Source organism: Phoxinus phoxinus, assembly GCF_949152265.1.
Source record: "Phoxinus phoxinus genome assembly, chromosome: 4".
In the NCBI taxonomy this organism is placed as follows: domain Eukaryota; kingdom Metazoa; phylum Chordata; class Actinopteri; order Cypriniformes; family Leuciscidae; genus Phoxinus; species Phoxinus phoxinus.
Genome location: NC_136879.1, coordinates 428644 through 456000, shown reverse-complemented (window position 1 = coordinate 456000; position 27357 = coordinate 428644). Strand labels below are relative to the sequence as shown.

General features: G+C 41.9%; 1 protein-coding gene and 2 long non-coding RNA genes across 3 annotated transcripts; 2 read left to right on the top strand and 1 right to left on the bottom strand.

The window, feature by feature from the left end:
* Positions 1–3229: 3229 nt before the first annotated feature.
* LOC306996479 lies at positions 3230–27357 on the bottom strand. Its single transcript, XR_013797097.1, has 6 exons — positions 27291–27357; positions 27128–27191; positions 26784–26886; positions 15993–16135; positions 5355–5506; positions 3230–3747 (listed from the first exon to the last, which is right to left on the bottom strand). It is a non-coding gene; the product is annotated as an uncharacterized lncRNA (long non-coding RNA).
* On the top strand, positions 5841–7133 carry LOC306996480. The gene is made up of 4 exons (XR_013797098.1): positions 5841–6137; positions 6248–6423; positions 6748–6917; positions 7026–7133. It is a non-coding gene; the product is annotated as an uncharacterized lncRNA (long non-coding RNA).
* LOC306996469 (uncharacterized protein) lies at positions 7480–13703 on the top strand. The gene is made up of 12 exons (XM_079608988.1): positions 7480–7629; positions 7923–8109; positions 8265–8813; positions 8912–9138; positions 9227–9358; positions 9448–9555; positions 9640–9763; positions 12165–12572; positions 12688–12897; positions 13045–13273; positions 13359–13511; positions 13600–13703. The coding sequence occupies exons 3-8, from the start codon at positions 8345–8347 to the stop codon at positions 12278–12280; spliced, it is 1176 nt and encodes a 391-aa protein (XP_079465114.1). The 5' UTR covers positions 7480–7629; positions 7923–8109; positions 8265–8344; the 3' UTR covers positions 12281–12572; positions 12688–12897; positions 13045–13273; positions 13359–13511; positions 13600–13703.

Genomic DNA, 27357 nt, shown 5'->3' with positions numbered 1-27357 from the left:
ATGCAGATCATTTATATGTACTGTATATATTAAAAAAGGACGTATTTGTGGAGTTTTGTTCTTGAACACAAACAGATGTGATAGGACACAGGGTGTGTGTCAGGAGGAATTTATATAGTGTATTTTTTGGCTACCTGCCCACTCTGAAACATGACAGCATCACATGACTGAGAGAAGAAGCTTTACGATCTGTTCTACACACACCTGAACCTGAGCTCTGGAGCTTTCTAAGCTTTCCCTGCAAACACATGCATGAGTGGGGGGGGGGTACTGATAACAACAGCTCATGCAAACTACAGTTTCTAATGAGGGGTGTGGATAATGTGTTGACACAATCTGACATTCCCCTGTAATGACACCAACCTTGCCATTTCTGCAGGCAAACTGATACGGGTCCAACATGCTGGACTCAGCCCACACAGACCGCGCCGGTCCACAAGCTCCTCTCCTCAGCACTATGACAATGGCTGCACAATCCATGGCGAACCACCTGCCCACAAACAGGTCACAAAGCAAAGAGGATGATGTTTAAAGTCTACTACACACGACACGATTTATCTGTGTGTGATACATCACTGTTTACTTCTGAGTAATGAAGATGTTGGATGTGTAGTGACACACTCGTGCTGCTTCAGACTTGGTGAACCGGATTCCTTCGGGTCATCTCGGGGTTTCAGGGGTTTAAGGGGTTCATGGACTTGGAGATTTCAGTCGCTGCGATATTCATCCTGCATGGAGAGAAACAAGAGCTGCCAGTGACACATAAATATTACAGGCTTAAGGAGCTCTACAATTATAACACCATTAACCACTATTATTTTAGAAGAACACATTGTACATCTTATAACAATAGACATAGGACTGTCAGTGTCAAACAACATTCATCATGTTGCATGTATTGAAATTATGCAAACGCAGTGCCCACGGAGGGCTTGTTCACTCCAGTTACAAGAAGGAGAATCAGAAAAAAATATTCAAAATAAAGTATGTGATATATGATATAATTCTTGTATACCGGTATGTGCTACTGACAAAACCTATGTTTTTGAAGATACTGGATCCGTTTCTAGTTTATGCTTTATAATCTAGACCAGGGGTTCCCAAACTTTTCAGGCCGCGACCCCCAATATTAGACTGCTGACGACCCGCGACCAGGTGAGCCGTAATAGACGCCTTGATGCTGTTAACACCGAGGGCATTTTCCCCCATGAATTCTTCCAGTTCAGAAAACATGTCTATGCGTCCCATTTCCACTCTCTCTCTCCAACGCACCAGCTTTCTCGCAAATGCCTGCACTTTATCATTAAGGTACAAGATGTTGGTGTTTTCACCTTGCAGGGACACATTTAGTCCGTTGAGTTTTTCAAAAATACATGACAAACATGCCAGTCTTGTCACCCAGTCAGCATCAGATGCTCAGCAAGTGGGGATCTTCGGTCTGTGAGGAAAATGCGCACCTCGTCCCGCAGCTCGTACAGGCGTCTCAGCACATCGCCTCGCGACAGCCACCTGACTTCTGTGTGTAGCAGCAGGCCTTTGTGCTCCGATCCCATTTCATTACAGAGAGTGGGAAACAGTCGTGTGTTCAGTGGACGTGCTTTTATGTAATTAACAATCTTCACAGCAGTGTCAAGAACATGTTTAAACTCCGCATTCAGGGCTTTGCACGCGAGGGCTTCTCTGTGTATGATGCAGTGCGGGAAATTGAGGTGAGGTGCAACGTGGAGGACTCGTGCCTTTAGTCCTTTCTTTTTCCCCAGCATTGCCCCAGCTCCGTCTGTGCACACTGATATGCACTCGCCCCAAGATAGTCCTTCATCTTTAAGTTTGCTGTCCAGCTTATTGGAAATGTCCTCGCCCGTGCATGATCCCTCCAGTTGCGTACAAAATAACATTTCCTCATTTAGTTTCCCCTCAAAAATATATCTGACAAACACAAGGAGTTGAGCGGTGCTGGACACGTCTGTGGATTCATCCAGCTGTAAGGCTCCCACTCTTCTTCACTCTGTCAATCAGTTGACACCTGATATCCTGAGCCATGTCTGTAATGCGGCGGGATACAGTCCCATCAGAGAGCGGCACTCGTTCCAGCTCAGCGGCCAGTTTATCTCCATGCATGACGCGACTCATAACTATTGCTCTGGTTTGATTAAAGTTTCTCCAATGGTGTGTGGCTTTGTGGTCTGTGCAATTAAATATGCCACTTCATATGAAGCCTTCTGAGCTTTAGTGGAGATGGCTGTTTGTTTAAAAGTGACCTTTTTTTGTCCCTGTAACTCTTTCTCCTTTCTGCGGAAAAAGTCAGTGGGTTTATCTGTGAGGCTGGGGTGTTTGGTGTTCAGGTGTCTTTGCATTTTCACGGGCTTCAGACTCTCATGTGCAGTTTCCAGTTTATTTCCAGACAAGCTTCAGATACAATTTATAGCTCATTACTTCTAGCATCCCAGAGCTGAAGCCAGTTGTCTCGTCCTCTGGTACCTCAGCCGAGGCCAGCAGTCTCTCCAGGTACTGTCTAAAGTGGCTCTGCACTGTGGGACATGGCCATTCCTTCTGAACCCGCTTCAGACTCGCTCCATTAGAGACTTCATCCAAAAATGAAAAAAACTGTCCAATAGCGTTTTGCCATCTGTACACCAAGCTGGACAAACACAGTCTTTGCCCGCATGACTGGAGCATAACCAAAGTACAGACAAGTTTAAAACAAGATAAGGCAGCTGTCTTTACCCATTTCACTGACCTAACAATTGTGTTCACCAGGTCTGTGTCTGCGTGTGGAAGTGTCTGTCTGCCTTCATTCCTGCTTTAAAGGTTGGGTAGGTCAGAATTGTCTAAAAAAACTTTTATTCAAATTTGTTTAAACTGTCTTTATATACCAATACATAATTAAAATGCAAGTACTCTGAAATAGAGAGTATAAAAAACTGAGTGACTCTAGTGTATTTAATCTTCAATAAACACAGCTCATTAACTCCATTCACTCAGCCTAAAAACGGGTGCGCGACTGCGCGCACGTGGGCAGAGCCAGTAATAGCGGCAGTAGTCATGGCGACGGAGAGTGACAGTCGCGCAAGCCAATCACTTGTTTCGTCCGGTAGGAATTAATGAGCTGTGTTTATTGAAGATTAAATACACTAGAGTCACTCAATTTTTATACTCTCTTTTTCAAAGTACTTACATTTTAATTATGTATTGGTATATAAAGACAGTTTAAGCCAATTTGAAAAAAAGTTCTTTAGACAATTCTTACCTACCCTACCTTTAAATGTGATCTTCACACGGAGCAGCTGGCCAAAGTTGTACTGTTGAATTCCTTGGGTCTCTATACATACTCTGTGGCTCGCTTATTGTTAGTTTCAGTGACCAGAATGTCACCTATCCCGTGGACTCTTTGAAAGCCAAGACAAGCTGGTTGCCTGTCCACCTATGGCTTCGACTTCTGCTGATGGTGGTCACGTCTGCAGTTCTCTTTGGACCAGCCACCACTACTGGACATAACAGTAAAATACGTGAAACACACCATTATTGTGCACATATCGAATATGTCCTCATCACATGGAACTGCACTAAGAAACTCGCAGCTCTCTTTGCAACTGGCTAAGTCATCAGTGAGTGGAGAAGAAGGTCCTCTGCGCCCCACAGGTGAGCTGCCAGATACAGGAGATTAGGTATTCCTGATGGGACATTGATGTTTTTAGAGGGCCGGATGCGATGTGTGTTCCAAACGTCTCTTATTTCATTCAAGTCCTCCTGTAAAATAAAGGGGAAAGAGAAAGGGTCTTACACCATGTGTTTGCCTAGTAGCGCTTTATTAATAGATGCGCGGCATTATGGGGTTGCATCACGGCATCATTCGCTGAAATCAAATAACAGGGCTAAATATGCCAGGCATGTTTTGCGCACCCACATATTCTTACAGTGGATTCAGTGAGCTACCAAGCACACCAACCGGACACTGGCAATTATTATACTATACTATAGAGGGTGTTCACCAACGTCACGTTCTGCGCGGTAACCGGATGCGCGGCCATTATGGAGGCACTCGGATGTAAACAATAGTGTGGATTACACTGTTTATGTACTACTGAACACATTGTTACACTAATTAACCACGGAAAAAACACGTGGAAGCTGCAAAATCCTATAAAGAAGGACTTGGTAAGCAGGAGAGAGCCCTATGGGGACAAATAAAGTTGAAACTAACTAACTAAACCAACATCAGTGTTTCCTCTATGTTGATTGGGTAGTGGCGGCCCGCCACGGCTAAATTTCTGCCGTCACGGTATCAGAATAGGGCCGTACAGTACAAAAGCGAAAAGCCGTCTATCATTGACACGCGCTTCACACAGCGAGCGGGCACGCGCACCACCCGGCTGACAAGGGAGAGAAAGGAAAAAAGAGAGACCGCAGCTTTCTGGAGAAGAAATTGAGTCGGTGTGTGCGTCCTTGAGAACTGTAAGTGATATAACTTTGTTTGTTGTCAGTTAATTTATGCCTGATATTGTATTAGTCTATAGTTCTTGCTAATTTCAATTAAGTTAACTGGTGATTTTCGTTGTTTGTATTCTTCACCTGCTAGCTAAATTGCACGTGGCTGTTGATTGATATAATAGCGTCGCAGGGCTAAGCGATTGCTGAAAGCCCTTCCTCACGTTTGCATAATTTACATGCTCAAGTAGTTACACTGCATTAAGATAATGTAATTAATAGTGGGTTTAGTATTATTATTTGCTATATATAATATATAGAAACTTTGTTTTCTGAATGATAACGTTATTATTCATTTACTTATTTTTCAGATGAGTTTGTTAAAATATTTCTCTGTGAAAAGGAAGACGCCTGATGATGAAGACCAGGTATGCGAAGTTCACATTACCTACAGTGTTTAAGGGAAAGACAACGCTTAGGCTATCTAACACATATAGAATAGCCTACGTGTGCAATGGAAGGTAGCGCGCTGCACTTCAAAACGCAAGTTGAGGAAAGGAAAAAATAAATAAATAAAAAAACGTGCAGGGACGTCACAGAAGACAGGTCTAAATCTAATTTGCATTGAGTTTTTTTTTTTTTGCTCAGATACCCAAATGCTTAAAAACATTATGGAGGAAACACTAGTGGTGGCTCCTGTTACGAACCCGTGGTTTACATATACTCGTTTTAAAAGGGTTCAGCAACATAAAGGAGACGCAAGGCAAAGAGCAGTTTAATACATTTATTTTTAAGACTAATAAAGGACTGCACAAACTCACGTCTCTCAATCTCTCTCTTCTCACACAAAATACTCACATTTAACTTACTCAATTCAACATCTATTTAACAGACACATAACAAATATAATAAAATAGTAGCACACTCACAGCACAAAGAACACAGCTTGTCTCGGTCAATAGGCTAGGCATCTTGACGCGCACGGAGTTCACCGTGGCGTGTCACACCCTCCTTCACGTTCCACTTATATGCTCAGCACACGCCATCAGAGCAACGGACCACAGGTGCGCAAGGGCGGAGCCTACGCTCAGAAAGAAAGACTAATTAGAACACAACAAACACACACAGAATATACAAAAGGCAAGACCCATAAGGCTGAGGCCGTAACACTCCTACAACATTTTACAATGTTATTACTGGTTGCCTGATGAAATATTAGACAGGAGAAGTGGATAGAGGAGGAAACCAGAGGGAAGTGCAAGTGCAGAGTGAAGCAGAAGAGCACAGTGTGACAGGAGAGAGGGCAGAAAGAGAGGCGAGTGCAGGAGGAGATGGCAGCAATATAAAGAAAACTAAGCACAGGGTCTCAGGCTGGGATCCTGCATGGGTAGACAAACCAAGGTTCCACCCATGGCTCTACCACACAGATCATGGCAAGTACTCAGTCAGCAGTACACCATATCAGGCATTTCTGTGATTTTTAGTCTAGTGTTTTAAAAATAATACCAAAACAAAGACACTCTTTTTTTCTTTTTTTACAGGAATGTTTTGCCGCATATGTCGGCAGCATAAGCAGGCCCCGAAGCAAGGTGTTTCCAAACGGCCATTTATAGAAGTAGGTAGCGAAATCTACAGAGTTGACTACTTAGATAGACATATGTCAACGGAGCACCACAAGCAATGTGTAAAATCACATGCCTTATTAGCACAAGGTAATTTTAATAATTTTATTCAATTTCATTAAAAACGTCTAATATAGTCTGTTTTTGTTGCAACATCCATCAATGACAAGTATAACAGATATTTTACCTGCTATGCATAGGTTCTTCAGTTCTAGTTGCCTTAGACCCCATCGTAATACTTGAACATGAGGCAGTTATTGGAGGATTCAAATGCCTATATCACCTAACTAAGAGAGAACAAGCACACCACACACACTATCCAGCTCTGCTGGATCTTGCGGAGTTGCTGGGGTGTAACTATTTTGAAAAGCTAAAGGTGAATAATTATCACATTACTGTCTTATTGTTAATGTATAATATAATTTACTTTTAGATTGGAAAAAAGACCAACTACTAAAGACCACGTCATTATTGATGAGATGCTGGAAATATTGTCCAGAGTGGTTGAAGAACCAATTCTGAAAGCGATTCAGTCCTCTGTGGCTATTGGGTTGGAGGTAGACGAGAGCACAGATGTGTCTGTTAAAAGGCAACTGGATCTGCACATTCGGTATTAGTCAATTGAGAGTACAATAAGTAACCACTGGACTGGAGTAAACCATATATGTTTGTGATGTATTTATGTATTTTTATTTTTCAGATATATGGACAATGAAGGGCAGCTCTTCAGCCAGTTCCTGGACCTGGTTAATGTAAGTGATGGGAAGGCTGTAACCATTGTGGCAGCAATAAAGGAAGTGCTGCACAAAAAGAACGTGCCAACTAATAAGCTCTATGGGCTAGGAACAGATGGAGCTGCTGTAATGACTGGTAAGAGTTAACAAAGAGTCATTAAGGTCCATGAATTTGTTTTTAGTTGGCTCAAATTTGAATTGGTTATTGCATGCCTTTGTTTTTTTTTCTCTTTTCTTGTAACAGGAAGGTTGAATGGTGTAGCAAAGCAGCTCCAGGATGACTTCCCTGGTTAGGGCTGGGCACCGAACGTCGATACTTTTATGGTATCGAATGAAAAACTCCAATACTATGAGTACCGAAAAATTATTTATCTTTCGGTGCCAAATTTCGGTGCCAAAAGCCAAGCAGCTGTGTCTGTGTGCCTGTAGCATACTTGCATGTAAGGACCTAAAGCGCTGGCGATTGGCTGTCCACCGCCACGTGACGGGGAGGATTTCTGAAGATACTCGCAGTCACACAACACAAGTGTAGTTGTTTTTTCTTGTGTTCTACCGCGTCGTTTTACAATGCCTAAGATATCTTAAGTGTGGCTACACTTAAGATATCTTAGGCATTGTAAAAGTGGATGCCGAGTCAGCAAAGTGCAACATATGCGATAAGAGTATTTCAACCAAAGGCGGCAATACCACCAATTTAATGAAGCACTTGACCATGCACAGGATCAATATGAAGGCAGAAAGTTGCACGGTTTTCGACTGTAAAAAGATGGAACCAGAGGAGCCTTTCACCTCATCGCAGTCAAACCCGGCCCCATCAACATCATCTGGCATTTCTGGGATTGTAGCAGGTAAGAAAGATAACCTTTTTTAGCGAACAGAAGTTAAAGTAATTGTTTACGCTAACACAAGTGGTTTGAATGTGTGGATACAACCTAGGAGCTATAACGTTATTCTTTGACCAGGCAGGCATCTTTGTTTTTCCAACGTAACGTTAAGGTTACACATTTTAGAAATACTTGACAGATAAGTGTAATTTCACTACTTAAACCAAATGCATCCCCATAACGTTGACTACCTGTATGTTAAACCTGCTAGTCGGTTGCTGTAGCGTTAGCGCTGTCTATTTCCCCCTTCACATTAGCCTCTGCACCGGCCAACCCTGATGTTAGGAATAGGAAGACAATACCAGAAAGTGTCAATCCCTTTACACTGTCAGCAGCAAGAGGGAAAATGTCCGAGCAAAGACGAGATCAGCGCCACAGAGCAGTCACAGGGTTTATTGTTAAAGGTTTGCTACCTTTTTCAACAGTGGAGGCCCCATGGTGGAGGTGAGCAAGCTATCGATATAAAGGGAGTTTTTTTTAAAGGTAGTTTGCCAATATAGCCTCTTTTAGCCTGGATGACATATTTTACTGTTATTGTCAGTAAAAAAAATGAAACCATTATATTGTTAACATGTTTTGTGCTCTAATGTCAATTATAGGGAGATGATAAGCACCTTAAACCTCCAATATCAGTCCCCCAGCAGAGACATGCTGTCAAATACACTTATTCCTGCATGGTATGCAGTATAAAATAGGAAATCTGAAGAGAAAGTTGCAAGTTGTGGCTGATGTGGCGGTGACTGCTGACGGGTGGACCAGTGTGGCTCAAGACCACTATTTGACCGTTACAGTCCACTATGTGAAAGAAGGTTCCATGAAGGAAAACGTACTCCATACAAGGGCAGTCTACACGTCCCAGACAGGGGAAGTCATAGCAGAGGAAATAGGAGACATTCTGGATGAATTTAAAATAAAGCACAAAGTTGTAGCCATCACTGTAGACAATGCAGCAAACATGGATGTGGCAGTGAAAAAGATGAGCATAATAAAGATTGGCTGCTTTGCTCACACACTAAACATTGCTGCTCAAAAACTGTACAATGTGCCCTCCGTTTCAAGGTGGGCAGGAAGGGTCCGTGCAATGGTGGTCTGGTTGAAGAGGTCTAGCCTGGCTAAACCTGTCTTAAAGGAAAAGCAGAAACTTCTCGGTAAGTAGAAATCAAGATACGCTAAACTTAACTTGTCTTGATTCAATTGTTTATTAAACTGTTTCCCCAAATGGATAACCATGTTTCTCTCTCTGTAGGCCTTCCAGAACATGCAGTCATCTTGGATATTAAGAACAGGTGGAATAGCCTCTTTCTAATGGTGGAGAGGTTCCTCGAGCAGTTCCCTGCCATCCAGGCAGCTGCCATGGACGCTCGGTTAAAGGTTCGGAAACTTGAGCACCACTTCACTGTGAGTGCAGAGGACTCCATATTTACTCAGTGCATCAAAGAAAAAATCTGGGGTGATCTTTCAAAAAGATACCAAGTGAGTATCATCATCCTGTTGATTTGTCAATTGTTTTCATAAGGTATACTCAGAAACCTAACTTCTATATTATGTTCTTGTCTTGCAGGAGGAGTGCATTCAGCAGTTTTTGGAGGAAAGCACGGCCTTAGACCCAAGATTTAAGTCAAGAGTGGCAGCCTCAGATGCAGTGTGGGACAGAGTAGAGAAGGAGCTGATTAGTAGAGCCACCACACATCAGGTGTGTTTAATATTCTTATTACTGGTAATCTTTCTCCTCTTCCATTGTAAATCAAATAAATGCGATACCTGTGTTTCCATCAAATATAGAATAAAGGTGAAAGGACCCAGGCCCAGCAGCCCGAAGAAGTCAATGAAGAGGCAGTAAGTGAAGATGACTTATCTGATGAAGCTTGTGCAGCGCCAGTAGCAACACAGGTAAATATATACGGACATCCTGTTTCTTCCTGCTTCATTTTCAGAAGAAAATGAATATGTATGTTTAATATGTATTGTTTGTAGAAGCGGGCAAAGCTTTCTGCCCTTCAAGAGATTTTTGCAGAGGAAGACATGGCGATAGAAGTAAGAGCCAAGAGCATGATCAGCACCTCAGAGAAAATTCAGGAGGAGATACAGCTCTACAGAGGTTTGCTTTTCCTTCTTCTAAACAAACACCAGGAGACATTTGGATCACGTTCAAGCAGAAGTTCTTCTTTATTGATCGCGGCGGCAATTCTTTCAAACAGTCTAACTCTAATACAGTATTGCATTGTAGTTATATACCTTCCAAGGGGGAGGGATTTTAATTGATGAGAACAAAGTCTGTAACTGCAATGGCCTGCATGAGTCAGCTCTTTTACAAAGAGATTTCTTGATCTCATCAGTCAAATGATCCGATCAGCTAAACTAGTTGACCACTGGGCCAGGGCAAAGGACAAAGGTAATTTAACTCACAATAAAGAGGACATGACAGGAATCTCAGTTGATATCATCATCTTAAATGCTAAATTCAAGGTACAGAACTTTCTCAGTTTATATACGATTGTTTTGGAATCTAAATTAAACATTTAATAAATTTGTAATCCTACAGCAGCCAGGTACCTACAAGCCTCATCGGCGCCCTCAAAAGCGTACATTTTTCACTGCTGGGGACACCATTAGCCAGGAGCGGGCCTGTCTGTTACCGGAAAAAGCCGACATGTTAATCTTTCTGAAGAAAAATTGCTGAGCGGCCGGTTAATCACAAATGCAGTTTGATTTTGCACTAAAACGTTTTTACATTCCTTTGCATTTTAGTTGGTTCAATATTAGCCTGTACACAATGTTATTTGTTTATTTATTTATTATTTATATAATATGTTCATGTTGTGGCAAAAAGGTTTCTCTTTTTTTTGTTAATTTTGGCAAAGTTAAGTTTGATACCAACCAGTTTTATTAATAATGTTACCCTGAGTGAGAAGTGTTACCAGAATTTGTTTTAATTAAGGTGAAAAATAAAAGTTTTGTGTTTAATGTATTTTTGTTGATGTTGAAATGGATTTTAAAACATATGGTATCGAAAAAAGTATCGTTAGGAACCGGTATTGAAACCGAGGTATCGAAATTGGCACCGGATCAAAAGATTTTGAACAATACCCAGCCCTACCCCTGGTTGATGCCAGTTGCTTGTGCTGCCCATCGCCTCGCCTTGGCATGCAGGGATGCCTCATCTGAGGTTCCCTACATGTCTACCTTTAGGGACCATTTACAGCAGCTCCATCAGTACTTTCAGAACAGTGCTAACAGAACAGCTGTTCTAAAAGCTGATCAGTCTTTAGGCCTTGAGAACTTAAAAGTAAAGGTGAGAGAAAATACTTTCTGCTTTTAACAACAATTCTGGTCATTATTGTGTACTCAAGATGCAATGGGTGCTATAATTCATCTTTTACACCGCTACTAAAATATTTTTCAGCAAGTAAAGTAGTGATCGACCGATATTGATTTTTTAAAACCGATAACGATTATTTGCATGTTTACATGCCCGATAACCGATATGCAGAACCGATATTTATTTACTGTTATACTTCTGTTTTTGACACAATTATTACAACACAACTGAACTGAACTGAACAAACAATTTTATTTATAACAATCACTCCCTCCTGTTTCCAAAAAAATAAATGAACTTATTTATACACCAATAAATAGAGAAGTCTGAGGGCAAAAAATTAAGTGCACTGTTACTAAAGTGTCTTTGTTTAAAAATAAAAGCTTTGATGAGGTAAAAAAAAAAAAAACGCGCTTCATGAGGCACACGCGCACGGTCTCTTGCTCCCTCTCTGCCGTGCACGCGCTACGCGGTTTGAAGCACAGTCTCTGTCTCGCGGGCGCGCTCGCTCTTGATTCCGGGATATTTGAACTAATTTGAGATTTTAAAAGGCTATTTTGTTGGTGTCCCCTCAGCACTCGGTAGTGCCCTACGCACAGCGCGTGATGCGCCTGGTGGGAGCGGCGGCGCTGATTCGTGGAAATAATAAATAATGAATTTCCACAGAGCTGTGTTTATTTAGATGTGTATTAGCGAAATAATGGTTATGTAATAAGTGCTAATATCATTTAGGGTGTTTTAAACAAGTGAATATTGTTAAAAGTTTCATGCAGTGGCGTGCATGAGCATTCCTGATCATCAACCCAGTGAGTGCTCAGCAATATGAACAAACTTGTTTACGCGACTAATGGTTAGCGAATACAACAGAGAGAGAATTAAATTCAGCGCTTTTATTTACAACATGCACTCATTCACGTCGGTTTTATTTAATTCATGTAAAGATACTTCTTTATTGAGACTGGACACAACGGATTAGGCTGACTCCGTGATTTTTTTTTAGAGCCGCCAAGCTGCATAAATAATTTACATATCAGGCATTTTTGTCTCAAATCTCATTCGTGCATTATGTCTGTTATGTAAAATAAGGTTGAATAATTGAAGCAAAGCAAGTAGTAGGCCTACATATAACCTACTTTACCTGTGCTGTTCACGCAGTTGTTGTTGTCTCGTCTCTCCTCAGACGCGGTGCTGCAATGGCGAAATTCTCAAAACGCCCACAAGATGGCGCCGTCTATCGGTGAATCCGATATTACAAAACCGATACCCGATTATGGGAAAATGCTTAAAAATCGGTAAAAATATCGGTAAACCGATAAATCGGTCAATCACTAAAGTAAAGGATACACGCTGGCTGTCACAGCACCTGGCAATTCTTACATTGCAAAAGAACCTCAGTGCTGTCATGACTGCCTTGGCAGAGGAGACTGAGGTCCATAAGTGCCCAGTAGCCAAGGGCCTCTACGGTTTTTGCTGCACATACCGTTTTGTGGCCTCAGTACACCTACAGGCAGATGTACTACCACACTTAGCCCGGCTTTCTAGGATTTTCCAGAGAGAGAAGGTCAACTTCCTGGCCATCAAAGAGCAGGTACTTTTAACATGCATCTCATAACTGTAAAGCAGTACAACTAAATTTTAGGCTGTTCAATCAGTGTACATTACATTTAAAAAACTGCTGATGATTGTGCAACTGCCTTTATCAGGTTCCAGTGACTATGGCATGCCTGAAGAACATCAAAGATGCAGGTGATACACAGCCCCCTGGCTCATTCTTGGCCCAACTGCATAGGGACCTTGACAACCCTGCAGGATTGGGTGCATTTAACATCGTCGATGAGGAGGAAAGGGAGAGGAGAGGTAGAGGCCAGGTGAAGCCCACAAGAGAGGTTCTTTGGTCCCGGTACAGGACACAGGTACATTTGTTTTGATTGGCTGCTAATTAGTAGTATCCGTCTATGAAATATATAATAAAATGACAGAGCCCAATCTTAGTTTGATTTACATGTTATTTCCACAGGGAGTCAATCAATAACACTTAATTGTCTCTTTGCCCTGTTTAGGTAATGGAACCGTATCTTGATGGCCTCCATGACAGCCTTGACAGAAGGTTCCAAAACCTTAATATCATGGGAGCCTTTCACGTGTTGGGGCCCCAAGCAGTCAAGGAGGACGATTCCATCAACTTTGAAAGCATCAAGACCGTCCACCAAATTCCTGCAGCAAACGGACAGTCATGCACTGCAAGACTGGGCATCTTTGAAGCGGCATATGCTGACTGGAGCATTCAAGGTAAATTATACACAATTTAAGTTCTTAAGAAACATGACTGAGGAACCCAGCTTAATCGCCTACTGTCTGCGTTGTAATGTTTCAGGATATGGACCAGCTTACCATAATGAGCAAACTAGCATCCCAGCACGATGAGTGGTGTCAAATCTACCCCTCCCTCAGTAAGCTGGCAGCCATTGCCCTCACAGTGCCAATCTCAAGTGTCAACTGTGAGAGAGATTTCTCCACGATGAATAGGGTAAGACATTTCACTGTTATGTGAAATTAAAGATTATTTGGCTATCAATATCCCTCACATCACTCAATTTTAAAAAAATCTTTTATAGGTGAAAACAGACTTAAGGAACAGGCTGCAGGGGGACCATCTAGCAGCATGTATGCTACTCAGCATCAATGGGCCACCTCTTTCTGAATTCCCCTATGACCGAGCCTTGGACTTATATTTCCAAAAGCCAAGAAAAATTAAATGTGTGCACAGCAAGGCACACAAATGAATTTGTGTCATTATGAATGATTTGTAGATGTTAAGTGCCTCAAATATTTATAAGTAATAAATATATTATTTGTGTTGCAGCAAAGTGTCAGTCCAGTTTCATACGTAAAACTTTTCCCGGGGAGGGTGAGGGTGGTGGTGGCGGCGGCGGGCGGGTTGGGGGTTGTTCAGACAGACCTGCCCCCACTGCTAAAAAAAATCCTAAAGGAAACACTGCAACTAACTAACTTTTTCCCCTCCTTAGAAATAACACATTGGATTCGGGACAGTGACGTCACTCTCCACCACATGCCATCCAAATCGCCCCAAAACGGTGCCTTTTGTTTGTGCTCGGTTTGTGCCGTAGGAAGAGCCATCATAAATTATTCCATTCTTCAGACATCACAGAATCTTTGGAGGAGTAGTGACGACCCGCGTAAAAATCCCTGGCCAAATGACCTGCTGTTCTTTGACAAACAGGTCGTGTGGGGATTCAATTGCCGTCTGAATCCACATCTCTGAGTTTACAAGAGATTCAAAATTCACTGTTTAAATCATTTATCATCACTGCCGAGCACCGTACGAAAGATGTACACTTTTATTACTGAAATGCTGGGAAGTATTTACGAGAACAATATTTCATCGCAGCTCCACCTCAGCGAACAAACATGGAAAAGAGAAGAAAGCACGTAAAAATGCCTTTTGAACACATTTGAAATGGTTATTGTGGCAGCAAAATATGATACACTTTTTAAATATGTAGGCTAGGCTACTATAGTTGGATTATGTTTTATAATATCCCATGAGTCCTAATACATTTCTGAAGTGCTTCTTTTATAAAGAACATCGCTTTTGTCACATAACGCAGTGAACTAGCCCCTGCACGAGTGAATAACTGATTCTCGAGCCATCGATATCAGCAGCATCGCCAGGGTCAGCGCCGGGTAACGTCGCACGTAAGAAGGTGTATATCTTTAGCAGCTTCCTAAGGTATGGTTCGGGGAACACGTCTATAAATGCTATACCTTTAGTTATACCATATTCGTAGCGCGCTAAGAGACAACATTATCAGGAAACGCAGCCCAGGTGTTTATGAATAAGACACTGAATTAATTGGTTTTAAAAGTTTGAAAATGATTCAAATTAGTATCTTTTTTTAAAGACTGGAACATGTTATTCTGATGTATGTTATCATGATCTCCATTTTAAACAAAACAAAAACAATTTTAAACCAAATAGATTCTCAGTTTATCCTGAATTAGGGGGCGTTCACATATCGCGTCTAAAGCGTGTGGAAAACGCTTTCTCCTTCTTTCTACAAGTGCTTGCGCTCCCGTGGCGTCTGTCATTGCTATGCTTTAATTCTCCCTTGTTTGGCTTATGCTACTCTGAGCAATGCCTGAACTTGGTTTTTTGAGCACTTCTTGCGTTATTTTTGCCTCTTCACGATGACTCACTTGCTGTAGTCCTCAGTTGTAAGTTGCTTTGGATAAAAGCGTCTGCTAAATGACTAAATGTAAATGTAAAATGTATATTTATGGAGATGAGAAATAAAAAGCCGCCCTGTCCAGCTATGATCAGCTGTTCGGCTGAACTTTCCATGTTGTTACAGAAAGGCCAAAGCTGATCGGTTGGTTTTTGTCACATGACCAGCGGTGCGCTTGTGGCATTCTGAAAAGCTGAGATGTTTTCATCTCGCTGTGGCATAAGCACGCCTGAAAACATGAGCGCACCGCCCCGCATGCTTATGGTATTACCGGTGTGGCGAGCAGGACGAGGTCGAGGGACGTGAGAGAGCGGCGTGAGACCAGTGGCGGGATTACTGATGAACGACACCTGCCGCTCTCTCACGTCCCTCGACCTCGTCCTGCTCGCCACACTGGTGTTGTCACACTTTGATTAACTGGTGGGGAAATATCCCAACGTATGACTAACGTTTCGGGAAACACATATTAACGATAAGGTACAGCTTTAAGGTATAACTTGGGAACGACGTAGCGCTAAGAAGGTCTCGGGAAATCCAGCCCTTATCATTAATAACGTGTTTCCTGAGACGTTCTTAGTGTTGCGCTTTTATTGAGCAGGTCATGCAATAACAGAAGTGAGTTATTTACAGCAATAATGTGATGCGGCTGCTGGGCAATCTGCTGAGTTTTGCAGGTGGAGCATTGAAGAGACGGCTGTGTTTGTTTGGGTTGATGCCAAATATCAACAATGTCCAAATATTTGAAATATCGCGTACCCCACCTTAATATCTGGCAGCTTTATGTCCATGTATAGTTGCCATCATCTGAAGTCTTCTTGAGTGTGTTTGCATCATCTGAACTCTTCACAAGTGAGACTGGATCCAAACTGGAGCTGCTGAATCTCTAGTGAACTTGCTGAGCATCCTGAGATAGAAACAGGGAAGCAGCAGGAGAAAGATCAGCATAGCTGCAGCTCATATTATTTCAGGCAAAAGATGATCATGTGCACTTTTCACTATTTCATCACATATTAACTGTAGAACAAGATTATGAGATGTGTTAGTTGAATGCTTGGCTAAAGAGGTGTGTCTGTAGCCTAGATTTATATTGGGAGAGTGTGTCCGAGCCCCGAACATTATCAGGAAGGCTATTTATGAAAGTAAAAGAGTAGCAAAACTCGAGAGCATAAAGATGTGAATTTGAGAACTTGTCCCCTGTAAAATACAAGTCTAAAGTTGAATTTAGAGATTTACACTCGCAGATAATGTCACAAAACACGCGTCCTCTGGGACTAACGTGACTTAACGCGTATACAGTGATATTAAAATAAATAAATGATAACTCCGTAAACACCATACTAATTAAAAATAGCCTACTATGTACAGTTAAACGTTTTCCTCACATAGAAAACTGGTAGAAAACCATGTTTCATGACATCATCGTGTACAAAAAAAGTGCCATTGGCTAGGAGCCTCACCAACCAATAAAACCACTCCTCTGCGACTCCTACGTGCAACTATGTTCTACAAGTTTGAGTCTGTCATTGTGTTTCTGTGAATGGCATTTTACACATTAGTCACACACCTGTAGCTTCAGATTCAGAATACAGGTGTGTGACTGTTGTCTGCAGATTCAGAATACAGGTGTGTGACTATTGTCTGCAGCTTCAGATTCAGAATACAGGTGTGTGACTGTTGTCTGCAGATTCAGATTCAGAATACAGGTGTGTGACTGTTGTCTGCAGATTCAGATTCAGAATACAGGTGTGAGTGTTGTCTGCAGATTCAGAATACAGGTGTGTGACTGTTGTCTGCAGATTCAGATTCAGAATACAGGTGTTAGACTATTGTCTGCAGATTCAGATTCAGAATACAGGTGTTAGACTATTGTCTGCAGATTCAGAATACAGGTGTGTGACTGTTGTCTGCAGATTCAGATTCAGAATACAGGTGTTAGACTATTGTCTGCAGATTCAGAATACAGGTGTGTGACTGTTGTCTGCAGATTCAGATTCAGAATACAGGTGTGTGACTGTTGTCTGCAGATTCAGATTCAGAATACAGGTGTTAGACTATTGTCTGCAGATTCAGAATACAGGTGTGTGACTGTTGTCTGCAGATTCAGATTCAGAATACAGGTGTGTGACTGTTGTCTGCAGATTCAGATTCAGAATACAGGTGTGACTGTTGTCTGCAGATTCAGAATACAGGTGTGTGACTGTTGTCTGCAGATTCAGATTCAGAATACAGGTGTTAGACTATTGTCTGCAGATTCAGATTCAGAATACAGGTGTGTGACTGTTGTCTGCAGATTCAGATTCAGAATACAGGTGTTAGACTATTGTCTGCAGATTCAGAATACAGGTGTGTGACTGTTGTCTGCAGATTCAGATTCAGAATACAGGTGTTAGACTATTGTCTGCAGATTCAGAATACAGGTGTGTGACTGTTGTCTGCAGATTCAGAATACAGGTGTGTGACTGTTGTCTGCAGATTCAGATTCAGAATACAGGTGTGAGTGTTGTCTGCAGATTCAGAATACAGGTGTGTGACTGTTGTCTGCAGATTCAGAATACAGGTGTGTGACTATTGTCTGCAGATTCAGAATACAGGTGTGTGACTGTTGTCTGCAGATTCAGAATACAGGTGTGTGACTGTTGTCTGCAGATTCAGAATACAGGTGTGTGACTGTTGTCTGCAGATTCAGATTCAGAATACAGGTGTGAGTGTTGTCTGCAGATTCAGAATACAGGTGTGTGACTGTTGTCTGCAGATTCAGAATACAGGTGTGTGACTGTTGTCTGCAGATTCAGATTCAGAATACAGGTGTGTGACTGTTGTCTGCAGATTCAGATTCAGAATACAGGTGTGACTGTTGTCTGCAGATTCAGAATACAGGTGTGTGACTGTTGTCTGCAGATTCAGATTCAGAATACAGGTGTTAGACTATTGTCTGCAGATTCAGATTCAGAATACAGGTGTGTGACTGTTGTCTGCAGATTCAGATTCAGAATACAGGTGTTAGACTATTGTCTGCAGATTCAGAATACAGGTGTGTGACTGTTGTCTGCAGATTCAGATTCAGAATACAGGTGTTAGACTATTGTCTGCAGATTCAGAATACAGGTGTGTGACTGTTGTCTGCAGATTCAGAATACAGGTGTGTGACTGTTGTCTGCAGATTCAGATTCAGAATACAGGTGTGAGTGTTGTCTGCAGATTCAGAATACAGGTGTGTGACTGTTGTCTGCAGATTCAGAATACAGGTGTGTGACTATTGTCTGCAGATTCAGAATACAGGTGTGTGACTGTTGTCTGCAGATTCAGAATACAGGTGTGTGACTGTTGTCTGCAGATTCAGAATACAGGTGTGTGACTGTTGTCTGCAGATTCAGATTCAGAATACAGGTGTGAGTGTTGTCTGCAGATTCAGAATACAGGTGTGTGACTGTTGTCTGCAGATTCAGATTCAGAATACAGGTGTGTGACTGTTGTCTGCAGATTCAGAATACAGGTGTGTGACTGTTGTCTGCAGATTCAGATTCAGAATACAGGTGTGTGACTGTTGTCTGCAGATTCAGATTCAGAATACAGGTGTGTGACTATTGTCTGCAGATTCAGAATACAGGTGTGTGACTGTTGTCTGCAGATTCAGAATACAGGTGTGTGACTATTGTCTGCAGATTCAGAATACAGGTGTGTGACTATTGTCTGCAGATTCAGATTCAGAATACAGGTGTGTGACTGTTGTCTGCAGATTCAGAATACAGGTGTGTGACTGTTGTCTGCAGATTCAGATTCAGAATACAGGTGTGTGACTGTTGTCTGCAGATTCAGAATACAGGTGTGTGACTATTGTCTGCAGATTCAGAATACAGGTGTGTGACTGTTGTCTGCAGATTCAGATTCAGAATACAGGTGTGTGACTGTTGTCTGCAGATTCAGAATACAGGTGTGTGACTGTTGTCTGCAGATTCAGAATACAGGTGTGTGACTATTGTCTGCAGATTCAGAATACAGGTGTGTGACTGTTGTCTGCAGATTCAGAATACAGGTGTGTGACTGTTGTCTGCAGATTCAGAATACAGGTGTGTGACTATTGTCTGCAGATTCAGAATACAGGTGTGTGACTATTGTCTGCAGATTCAGAATACAGGTGTGTGACTATTGTCTGCAGATTCAGAATACAGGTGTGTGACTGTTGTCTGCAGATTCAGATTCAGAATACAGGTGTGTGACTGTTGTCTGCAGATTCAGAATACAGGTGTGTGACTGTTGTCTGCAGATTCAGAATACAGGTGTGTGACTATTGTCTGCAGATTCAGAATACAGGTGTGTGACTGTTGTCTGCAGATTCAGATTCAGAATACAGGTGTGTGACTGTTGTCTGCAGATTCAGAATACAGGTGTGTGACTATTGTCTGCAGATTCAGAATACAGGTGTGTGACTGTTGTCTGCAGATTCAGAATACAGGTGTGTGACTGTTGTCTGCAGATTCAGAATACAGGTGTGTGACTGTTGTCTGCAGATTCAGATTCAGAATACAGGTGTGTGACTGTTGTCTGCAGATTCAGAATACAGGTGTGTGACTGTTGTCTGCAGATTCAGATTCAGAATACAGGTGTGTGACTGTTGTCTGCAGATTCAGATTCAGAATACAGGTGTGTGACTATTGTCTGCAGATTCAGAATACAGGTGTGTGACTGTTGTCTGCAGATTCAGAATACAGGTGTGTGACTATTGTCTGCAGATTCAGAATACAGGTGTGTGACTATTGTCTGCAGATTCAGATTCAGAATACAGGTGTGTGACTGTTGTCTGCAGATTCAGAATACAGGTGTGTGACTGTTGTCTGCAGATTCAGATTCAGAATACAGGTGTGTGACTGTTGTCTGCAGATTCAGAATACAGGTGTGTGACTATTGTCTGCAGATTCAGAATACAGGTGTGTGACTGTTGTCTGCAGATTCAGATTCAGAATACAGGTGTGTGACTGTTGTCTGCAGATTCAGAATACAGGTGTGTGACTGTTGTCTGCAGATTCAGAATACAGGTGTGTGACTATTGTCTGCAGATTCAGAATACAGGTGTGTGACTGTTGTCTGCAGATTCAGATTCAGAATACAGGTGTGTGACTGTTGTCTGCAGATTCAGAATACAGGTGTGTGACTATTGTCTGCAGATTCAGAATACAGGTGTGTGACTATTGTCTGCAGATTCAGAATACAGGTGTGTGACTATTGTCTGCAGATTCAGAATACAGGTGTGTGACTGTTGTCTGCAGATTCAGATTCAGAATACAGGTGTGTGACTGTTGTCTGCAGATTCAGAATACAGGTGTGTGACTGTTGTCTGCAGATTCAGAATACAGGTGTGTGACTATTGTCTGCAGATTCAGAATACAGGTGTGTGACTGTTGTCTGCAGATTCAGATTCAGAATACAGGTGTGTGACTGTTGTCTGCAGATTCAGAATACAGGTGTGTGACTATTGTCTGCAGATTCAGAATACAGGTGTGTGACTGTTGTCTGCAGATTCAGAATACAGGTGTGTGACTGTTGTCTGCAGATTCAGATTCAGAATACAGGTGTTAGACTATTGTCTGCAGATTCAGATTCAGAATACAGGTGTGTGACTGTTGTCTGCAGATTCAGAATACAGGTGTGTGACTGTTGTCTGCAGATTCAGATTCAGAATACAGGTGTGTGACTGTTGTCTGCAGATTCAGATTCAGAATACAGGTGTGTGACTGTTGTCTGCAGATTCAGATTCAGAATACAGGTGTGTGACTGTTGTCTGCAGATTCAGATTCAGAATACAGGTGTGTGACTGTTGTCTGCAGATTCAGATTCAGAATACAGGTGTGTGACTGTTGTCTGCAGATTCAGATTCAGAATACAGGTGTGTGACTGTTGTCTGCAGATTCAGATTCAGAATACAGGTGTGTGACTGTTGTCTGCAGATTCAGAATACAGGTGTGTGACTATTGTCTGCAGATTCAGAATACAGGTGTGTGACTGTTGTCTGCAGATTCAGAATACAGGTGTGTGACTGTTGTCTGCAGATTCAGAATACAGGTGTGTGACTGTTGTCTGCAGATTCAGAATACAGGTGTGTGACTATTGTCTGCAGATTCAGAATACAGGTGTGTGACTATTGTCTGCAGATTCAGATTCAGAATACAGGTGTGTGACTGTTGTCTGCAGATTCAGAATACAGGTGTGTGACTGTTGTCTGCAGATTCAGATTCAGAATACAGGTGTGTGACTGTTGTCTGCAGATTCAGAATACAGGTGTGTGACTATTGTCTGCAGATTCAGAATACAGGTGTGTGACTGTTGTCTGCAGATTCAGATTCAGAATACAGGTGTGTGACTGTTGTCTGCAGATTCAGAATACAGGTGTGTGACTGTTGTCTGCAGATTCAGAATACAGGTGTGTGACTATTGTCTGCAGATTCAGAATACAGGTGTGTGACTGTTGTCTGCAGATTCAGATTCAGAATACAGGTGTGTGACTGTTGTCTGCAGATTCAGAATACAGGTGTGTGACTATTGTCTGCAGATTCAGAATACAGGTGTGTGACTATTGTCTGCAGATTCAGAATACAGGTGTGTGACTGTTGTCTGCAGATTCAGATTCAGAATACAGGTGTGTGACTGTTGTCTGCAGATTCAGAATACAGGTGTGTGACTGTTGTCTGCAGATTCAGAATACAGGTGTGTGACTATTGTCTGCAGATTCAGAATACAGGTGTGTGACTGTTGTCTGCAGATTCAGATTCAGAATACAGGTGTGTGACTGTTGTCTGCAGATTCAGAATACAGGTGTGTGACTATTGTCTGCAGATTCAGAATACAGGTGTGTGACTGTTGTCTGCAGATTCAGATTCAGAATACAGGTGTGTGACTGTTGTCTGCAGATTCAGAATACAGGTGTGTGACTATTGTCTGCAGATTCAGAATACAGGTGTGTGACTGTTGTCTGCAGATTCAGAATACAGGTGTGTGACTGTTGTCTGCAGATTCAGATTCAGAATACAGGTGTTAGACTATTGTCTGCAGATTCAGATTCAGAATACAGGTGTGTGACTGTTGTCTGCAGATTCAGATTCAGAATACAGGTGTGTGACTGTTGTCTGCAGATTCAGAATACAGGTGTGTGACTGTTGTCTGCAGATTCAGATTCAGAATACAGGTGTGTGACTGTTGTCTGCAGATTCAGAATACAGGTGTGTGACTATTGTCTGCAGATTCAGAATACAGGTGTGTGACTATTGTCTGCAGATTCAGATTCAGAATACAGGTGTGTGACTGTTGTCTGCAGATTCAGATTCAGAATACAGGTGTGTGACTGTTGTCTGCAGATTCAGATTCAGAATACAGGTGTGTGACTGTTGTCTGCAGATTCAGATTCAGAATACAGGTGTGTGACTGTTGTCTGCAGATTCAGATTCAGAATACAGGTGTGTGACTGTTGTCTGCAGATTCAGATTCAGAATACAGGTGTGAGTGTTGTCTGCAGATTCAGAATACAGGTGTGTGACTGTTGTCTGCAGATTCAGATTCAGAATACAGGTGTGTGACTGTTGTCTGCAGATTCAGATTCAGAATACAGGTGTGTGACTATTGTCTGCAGATTCAGAATACAGGTGTGTGACTGTTGTCTGCAGATTCAGAATACAGGTGTGTGACTATTGTCTGCAGATTCAGATTCAGAATACAGGTGTGTGACTGTTGTCTGCAGATTCAGATTCAGAATACAGGTGTGTGACTGTTGTCTGCAGATTCAGATTCAGAATACAGGTGTGTGACTATTGTCTGCAGATTCAGAATACAGGTGTGTGACTGTTGTCTGCAGATTCAGATTCAGAATACAGGTGTGTGACTGTTGTCTGCGAGTGCAGATCTCAGCGTTCAACTTCAGGTTTGTATTTTACAGGTTTTCACATTGGAGCTGTGAGTGTTCAGCACACAAGTATTTATTGTTCATGCTCTCGAGTCTTGCTACTCTTTCACCTTCATAGTTAAAGGGGTAAATGCGAGAAACCTCCTTTAGTGGACTTTGATATGCTGGCCACTACTCACTGATCTAAATGACTTGATTGCTCATGACGTCATATAAAGTGAAGCCACCATATTAGCATTCCCTCAAATTCTGTTGAATTAATAGGAAATTATCTGATTTAATGAGAAAACATGACCTAACGAGTCAGCGTTTTTATATTTGAATACTATACATTCTTACAATGTAAACATCTTAAACATTTCTGATTATTATCAATGTTGAAAACAGTTGTGCTGATTAATGTTTTTGTATAAACCATTGTAACAGTTTAAACCATTTTCCCCTCCAGGATTCATTGTTAAATAGACCCCGTCACCCCAAACATATAGAGTTTAGACTAATGTTCAAACGTTTGGGGTCAATAATGGCGCTTTTCCACTACACAGTACCAGCTCGACTCGCCTTTGTTTGGTTTTCCACTGTGTAAAAGTTGTACCTGCTCCCAGATACTTTTTTTCGTATTACCTCCGGCGAGGTTTTGAGCGAGCTGAGGCGATACTAAACTGTGACGTGACACACGGCAGACTGCTGATTGGTCAGAGAGACTCGTCACTATTCACTGCGTCATCACTGCACGCGCCAGACGGAGTATCCTGAATAACCCCGCCATTCTTAAATAGTGTGATATACCCATTACTAATATTATGTAAAACAGCATACACTCGATTTCCTCCATTGTCCTGTGTGTGTGGGTAGCGGGTGTCGCATCGCTATGATGACCAGGTACTATTGTGGAGGTACTGGCTGCAATGGAAAACGGAGCGAAAAGCGAGCCGAGGCGAGACGAGACGAGTCGAGCTGGTACTGGTAATGGAAAAGTGCCATTAGATTTAAAAAAGAAGAAGAAAAATTAATGTATATTTTTATTCAGCAAGGATGCATTAAATTGACCAAAAGAGAGAGTAAGGATTTCTGTTTCAAATAAATGCTGTTGGTTTTTACTTTCTATTCATCAAATAATCCTGAAAAAAACACACAAATATGAAGCAGCACAACTCTCTTCATCAGTTCATGTATGAATTACTGACTGTGAAAAACATGAAATATTGTAATTAGTAGTTATGCCTTCTTTATTCGTTATATTTTCTGAATTATGTTCATTGTTAGATATCATCATCAGATGATTCAACAATAGGGAGAGGTAGAAGTAGAGGACAGAGAGGCAGTGGATCAGTGGGATAGGCGAGGAGGTGGACGACGAGGAAGAGGAGGAGAGCGAGAGTCAATACCACCACGACAAAGATGCCCGGCAGCTACGAGAGACGATCTTGATAGAATTGAAAGTTTACAAAGGCAGAGAAGAGAAGCGACCGAGGTTTGTACAATTTATGTCTAGCAATAGCAATACATTTTGTTTGTCTGTACAGTCTTATGCACGTAGCAAAATATTCACAACTTGAGCTAATGGATTGTTTTTGAAAAAGGAGAGCTATATAAAATTAGCCACATTACCGACATTAACTCTTGTTTTCTGTAATCTACGGTCACGTTTCCTTTTACGTTCTATTTTTGACTTTTTTGGCGACTATGTTTTCTTCTCCTGTGGCTTGGCATATGTATGGTCCATAATAACAATGCAATCCAGACTTTTACACTTGCCGGTGCAGTTTCAAGCGCCTCTCACTGCTCTGCACCTGCGCTTCTGCTGGTTTCTGCTGGCTCTGAACGAAAACGCGCTGTGGAAACGCGTTGGCTTAGTACTTGTTGTCCCTCTCTACTATTATAGTTTTGCAAGATGGCGGAACTACATGGAAGCCTCCGTGGACCTACCCGTCCCATGTATATAAAGATAATAAATTCTTCATTTATAAGGATAAGTCAGATAATTGGCCGAGGTATTTGTACACCATTGAGGACATATTTATGAATAAAAATATTGATTTTAGATAATAAAATACCTAAAAAGATACATATTGTCCCCAAGCGGCAACCTCCCCGTCTCTCTCTTGAAACCAACACGGAAGTGAATTAAACGGCAATTCATCGACTGGCCGCTTGAGGCTGGCTGCAGAAGGGAGTCAAATCTGTATCTCCCACATGTTAAAATGCCCAACTTTACAGCAGAACAAAACATGTTTACAGCCTGGTTCTCTCTGTGGCTTTGGTCTATAAAGCTAACTTTGCCCTTCATAACAACTGTGAGGGGGGTGCATTTTTTTATAACTCGCCCGTGTAGTTGATTAATATTTAAAGTTCTGCAAAATTAAGGGTGTGTCCACTTTTGAGTGACAGGCGGATTCCCGCTGATGTAAATGCTAGCCGGTTAGCAGTCACTTCACTTCAGCAAATTCCAGCCGCTGAACTTGCCATCTCTGCCGTGTTTGTGCTTTTATTCGGGATTATTTCATATAATTTAATACACCCGTGACCCATTACCTCGCCCACGGCTTTAGATTCCGCCGCTGTCGTCGAGTGTCGTTCGAGAGAACAGCCAGCGCTGTATTCCAGTCGTTCTCCTCTGTGAACATGCACTACTGGATGTGATGTCTGACAATTTCGTTGCTTTTTGGAGTTTTCAGATTTAAAACCGTCTATAGATATAAAGGCTACACTCGTTCTGCGGTGCCGTTGCTCTGGGACAGATTATAACATGCTTATGTACCGTCAGATGAGATCCTGCAGGTGTCTGTGTTTCTCCGTTCATGCAATAAATGCACATCCTTGAATGAGCGCGTATTTCTAGCGCATTTACTTGAACTTCACAGGTAATATATCTATGTTTTGACCCATTTGAGAATTGAGATGCGGCCAAAATCAGAATTTAAAATGGACTGAATAATAAAGCTCATACGAACTTGACGAGCGATGCCGCGCTGACGGACCATAGACAGTAATAAAGAGTGACTGACATGTATGCACATAATCACGGTCACAAACACTCTCAGAGTAGCCTAATATTGTAAAGTTCCTGCATAATACATTTTCAACAAGCAGAATAACTTAGCTGCACAGAATCGCGATACACAGTCTCACTTGTAGCTATGTCTTTTAACTATTACAATATTTCGAAGGGCAAAAACAGGACCTTTTAATTGCCATTCAGATTTTAATCATCAACTGTCAGTGTCACTTTAGCGCGAGCCCCTGTGCAGTCGCAGACTTGGTACTGTGAGTAGCATATAGCATTAGCTCCCAAGCCTGCTAACTCCATAACGTCGCGCTAGGTGGGCGTGGTTTCAGATAGCCAGGCTCCTCAGCTCCGCCTCTTTGCCCATATTCTGTTATCCGGGAGTGACGAGCGGTGACGCGAGGCCAAGATGGCGACGGCCGGCTCCGCCCACTTTAGGCTTCAAAAATGCTCTTCTAAAAACCTACGGGTGACGTCACGGACACTACGTCCATATTTTTTTACAGTCTATGATTGTCCCTTTAAAATAAATTAAACAAATAAAAACATTTTATTTGAGAAATAAACAAATAGGAAAATAACTGATGCATGGTGATATTGGAGAAAATATTGTGACAAACTGGATATGAAGTTATTTAATGAGCTTCCTCGGTTCACCTGTATTTACTTCTTCTCCGGCGGCAGCTTTCTTCTGAGATGTTGAAGTCGTGGAGCTCCCTCAAAGTTCCCTCTGTCTCTGTTATGGGTTATTTTGTTGCTGCTGAAATCACAGAACATGTTTTATCAATATTTGTTCACCATTGAGCTAACGTTAGTTTCAACGCAGCTTTCTCACTCCATGTAAGTGACGTCACCGACTATACGTTTACGTTTGTGTTAAATAAATTAGCTAATTTCCCAGTAAAACCTTTACAAAACCTCTCATCTACACATAAGAGGTGATAAAAAGCCCAAACTTTCATAAACAAACGCTCAACCGAGTTAACGTTAACTTAGCTTACCTCCTCTGAAAACGGTTGAGATGCTAACGGCTATTTCCGAAGACACCAAACGTTAACCATGTGTCTATAAAGTAAATATTCAACAGAAGTGTCAATTACAAGTAAGAGAAGTGTCAAGAACAGTTGTGTGTATTATTCGTGTGACTTTAGAGACTAATCTCACCTGAAAGCAGTGAAAACAACAGCAATACAAGAGAGGGAGTGTTGCTGCTACCAGTCGCAGGGGTCCC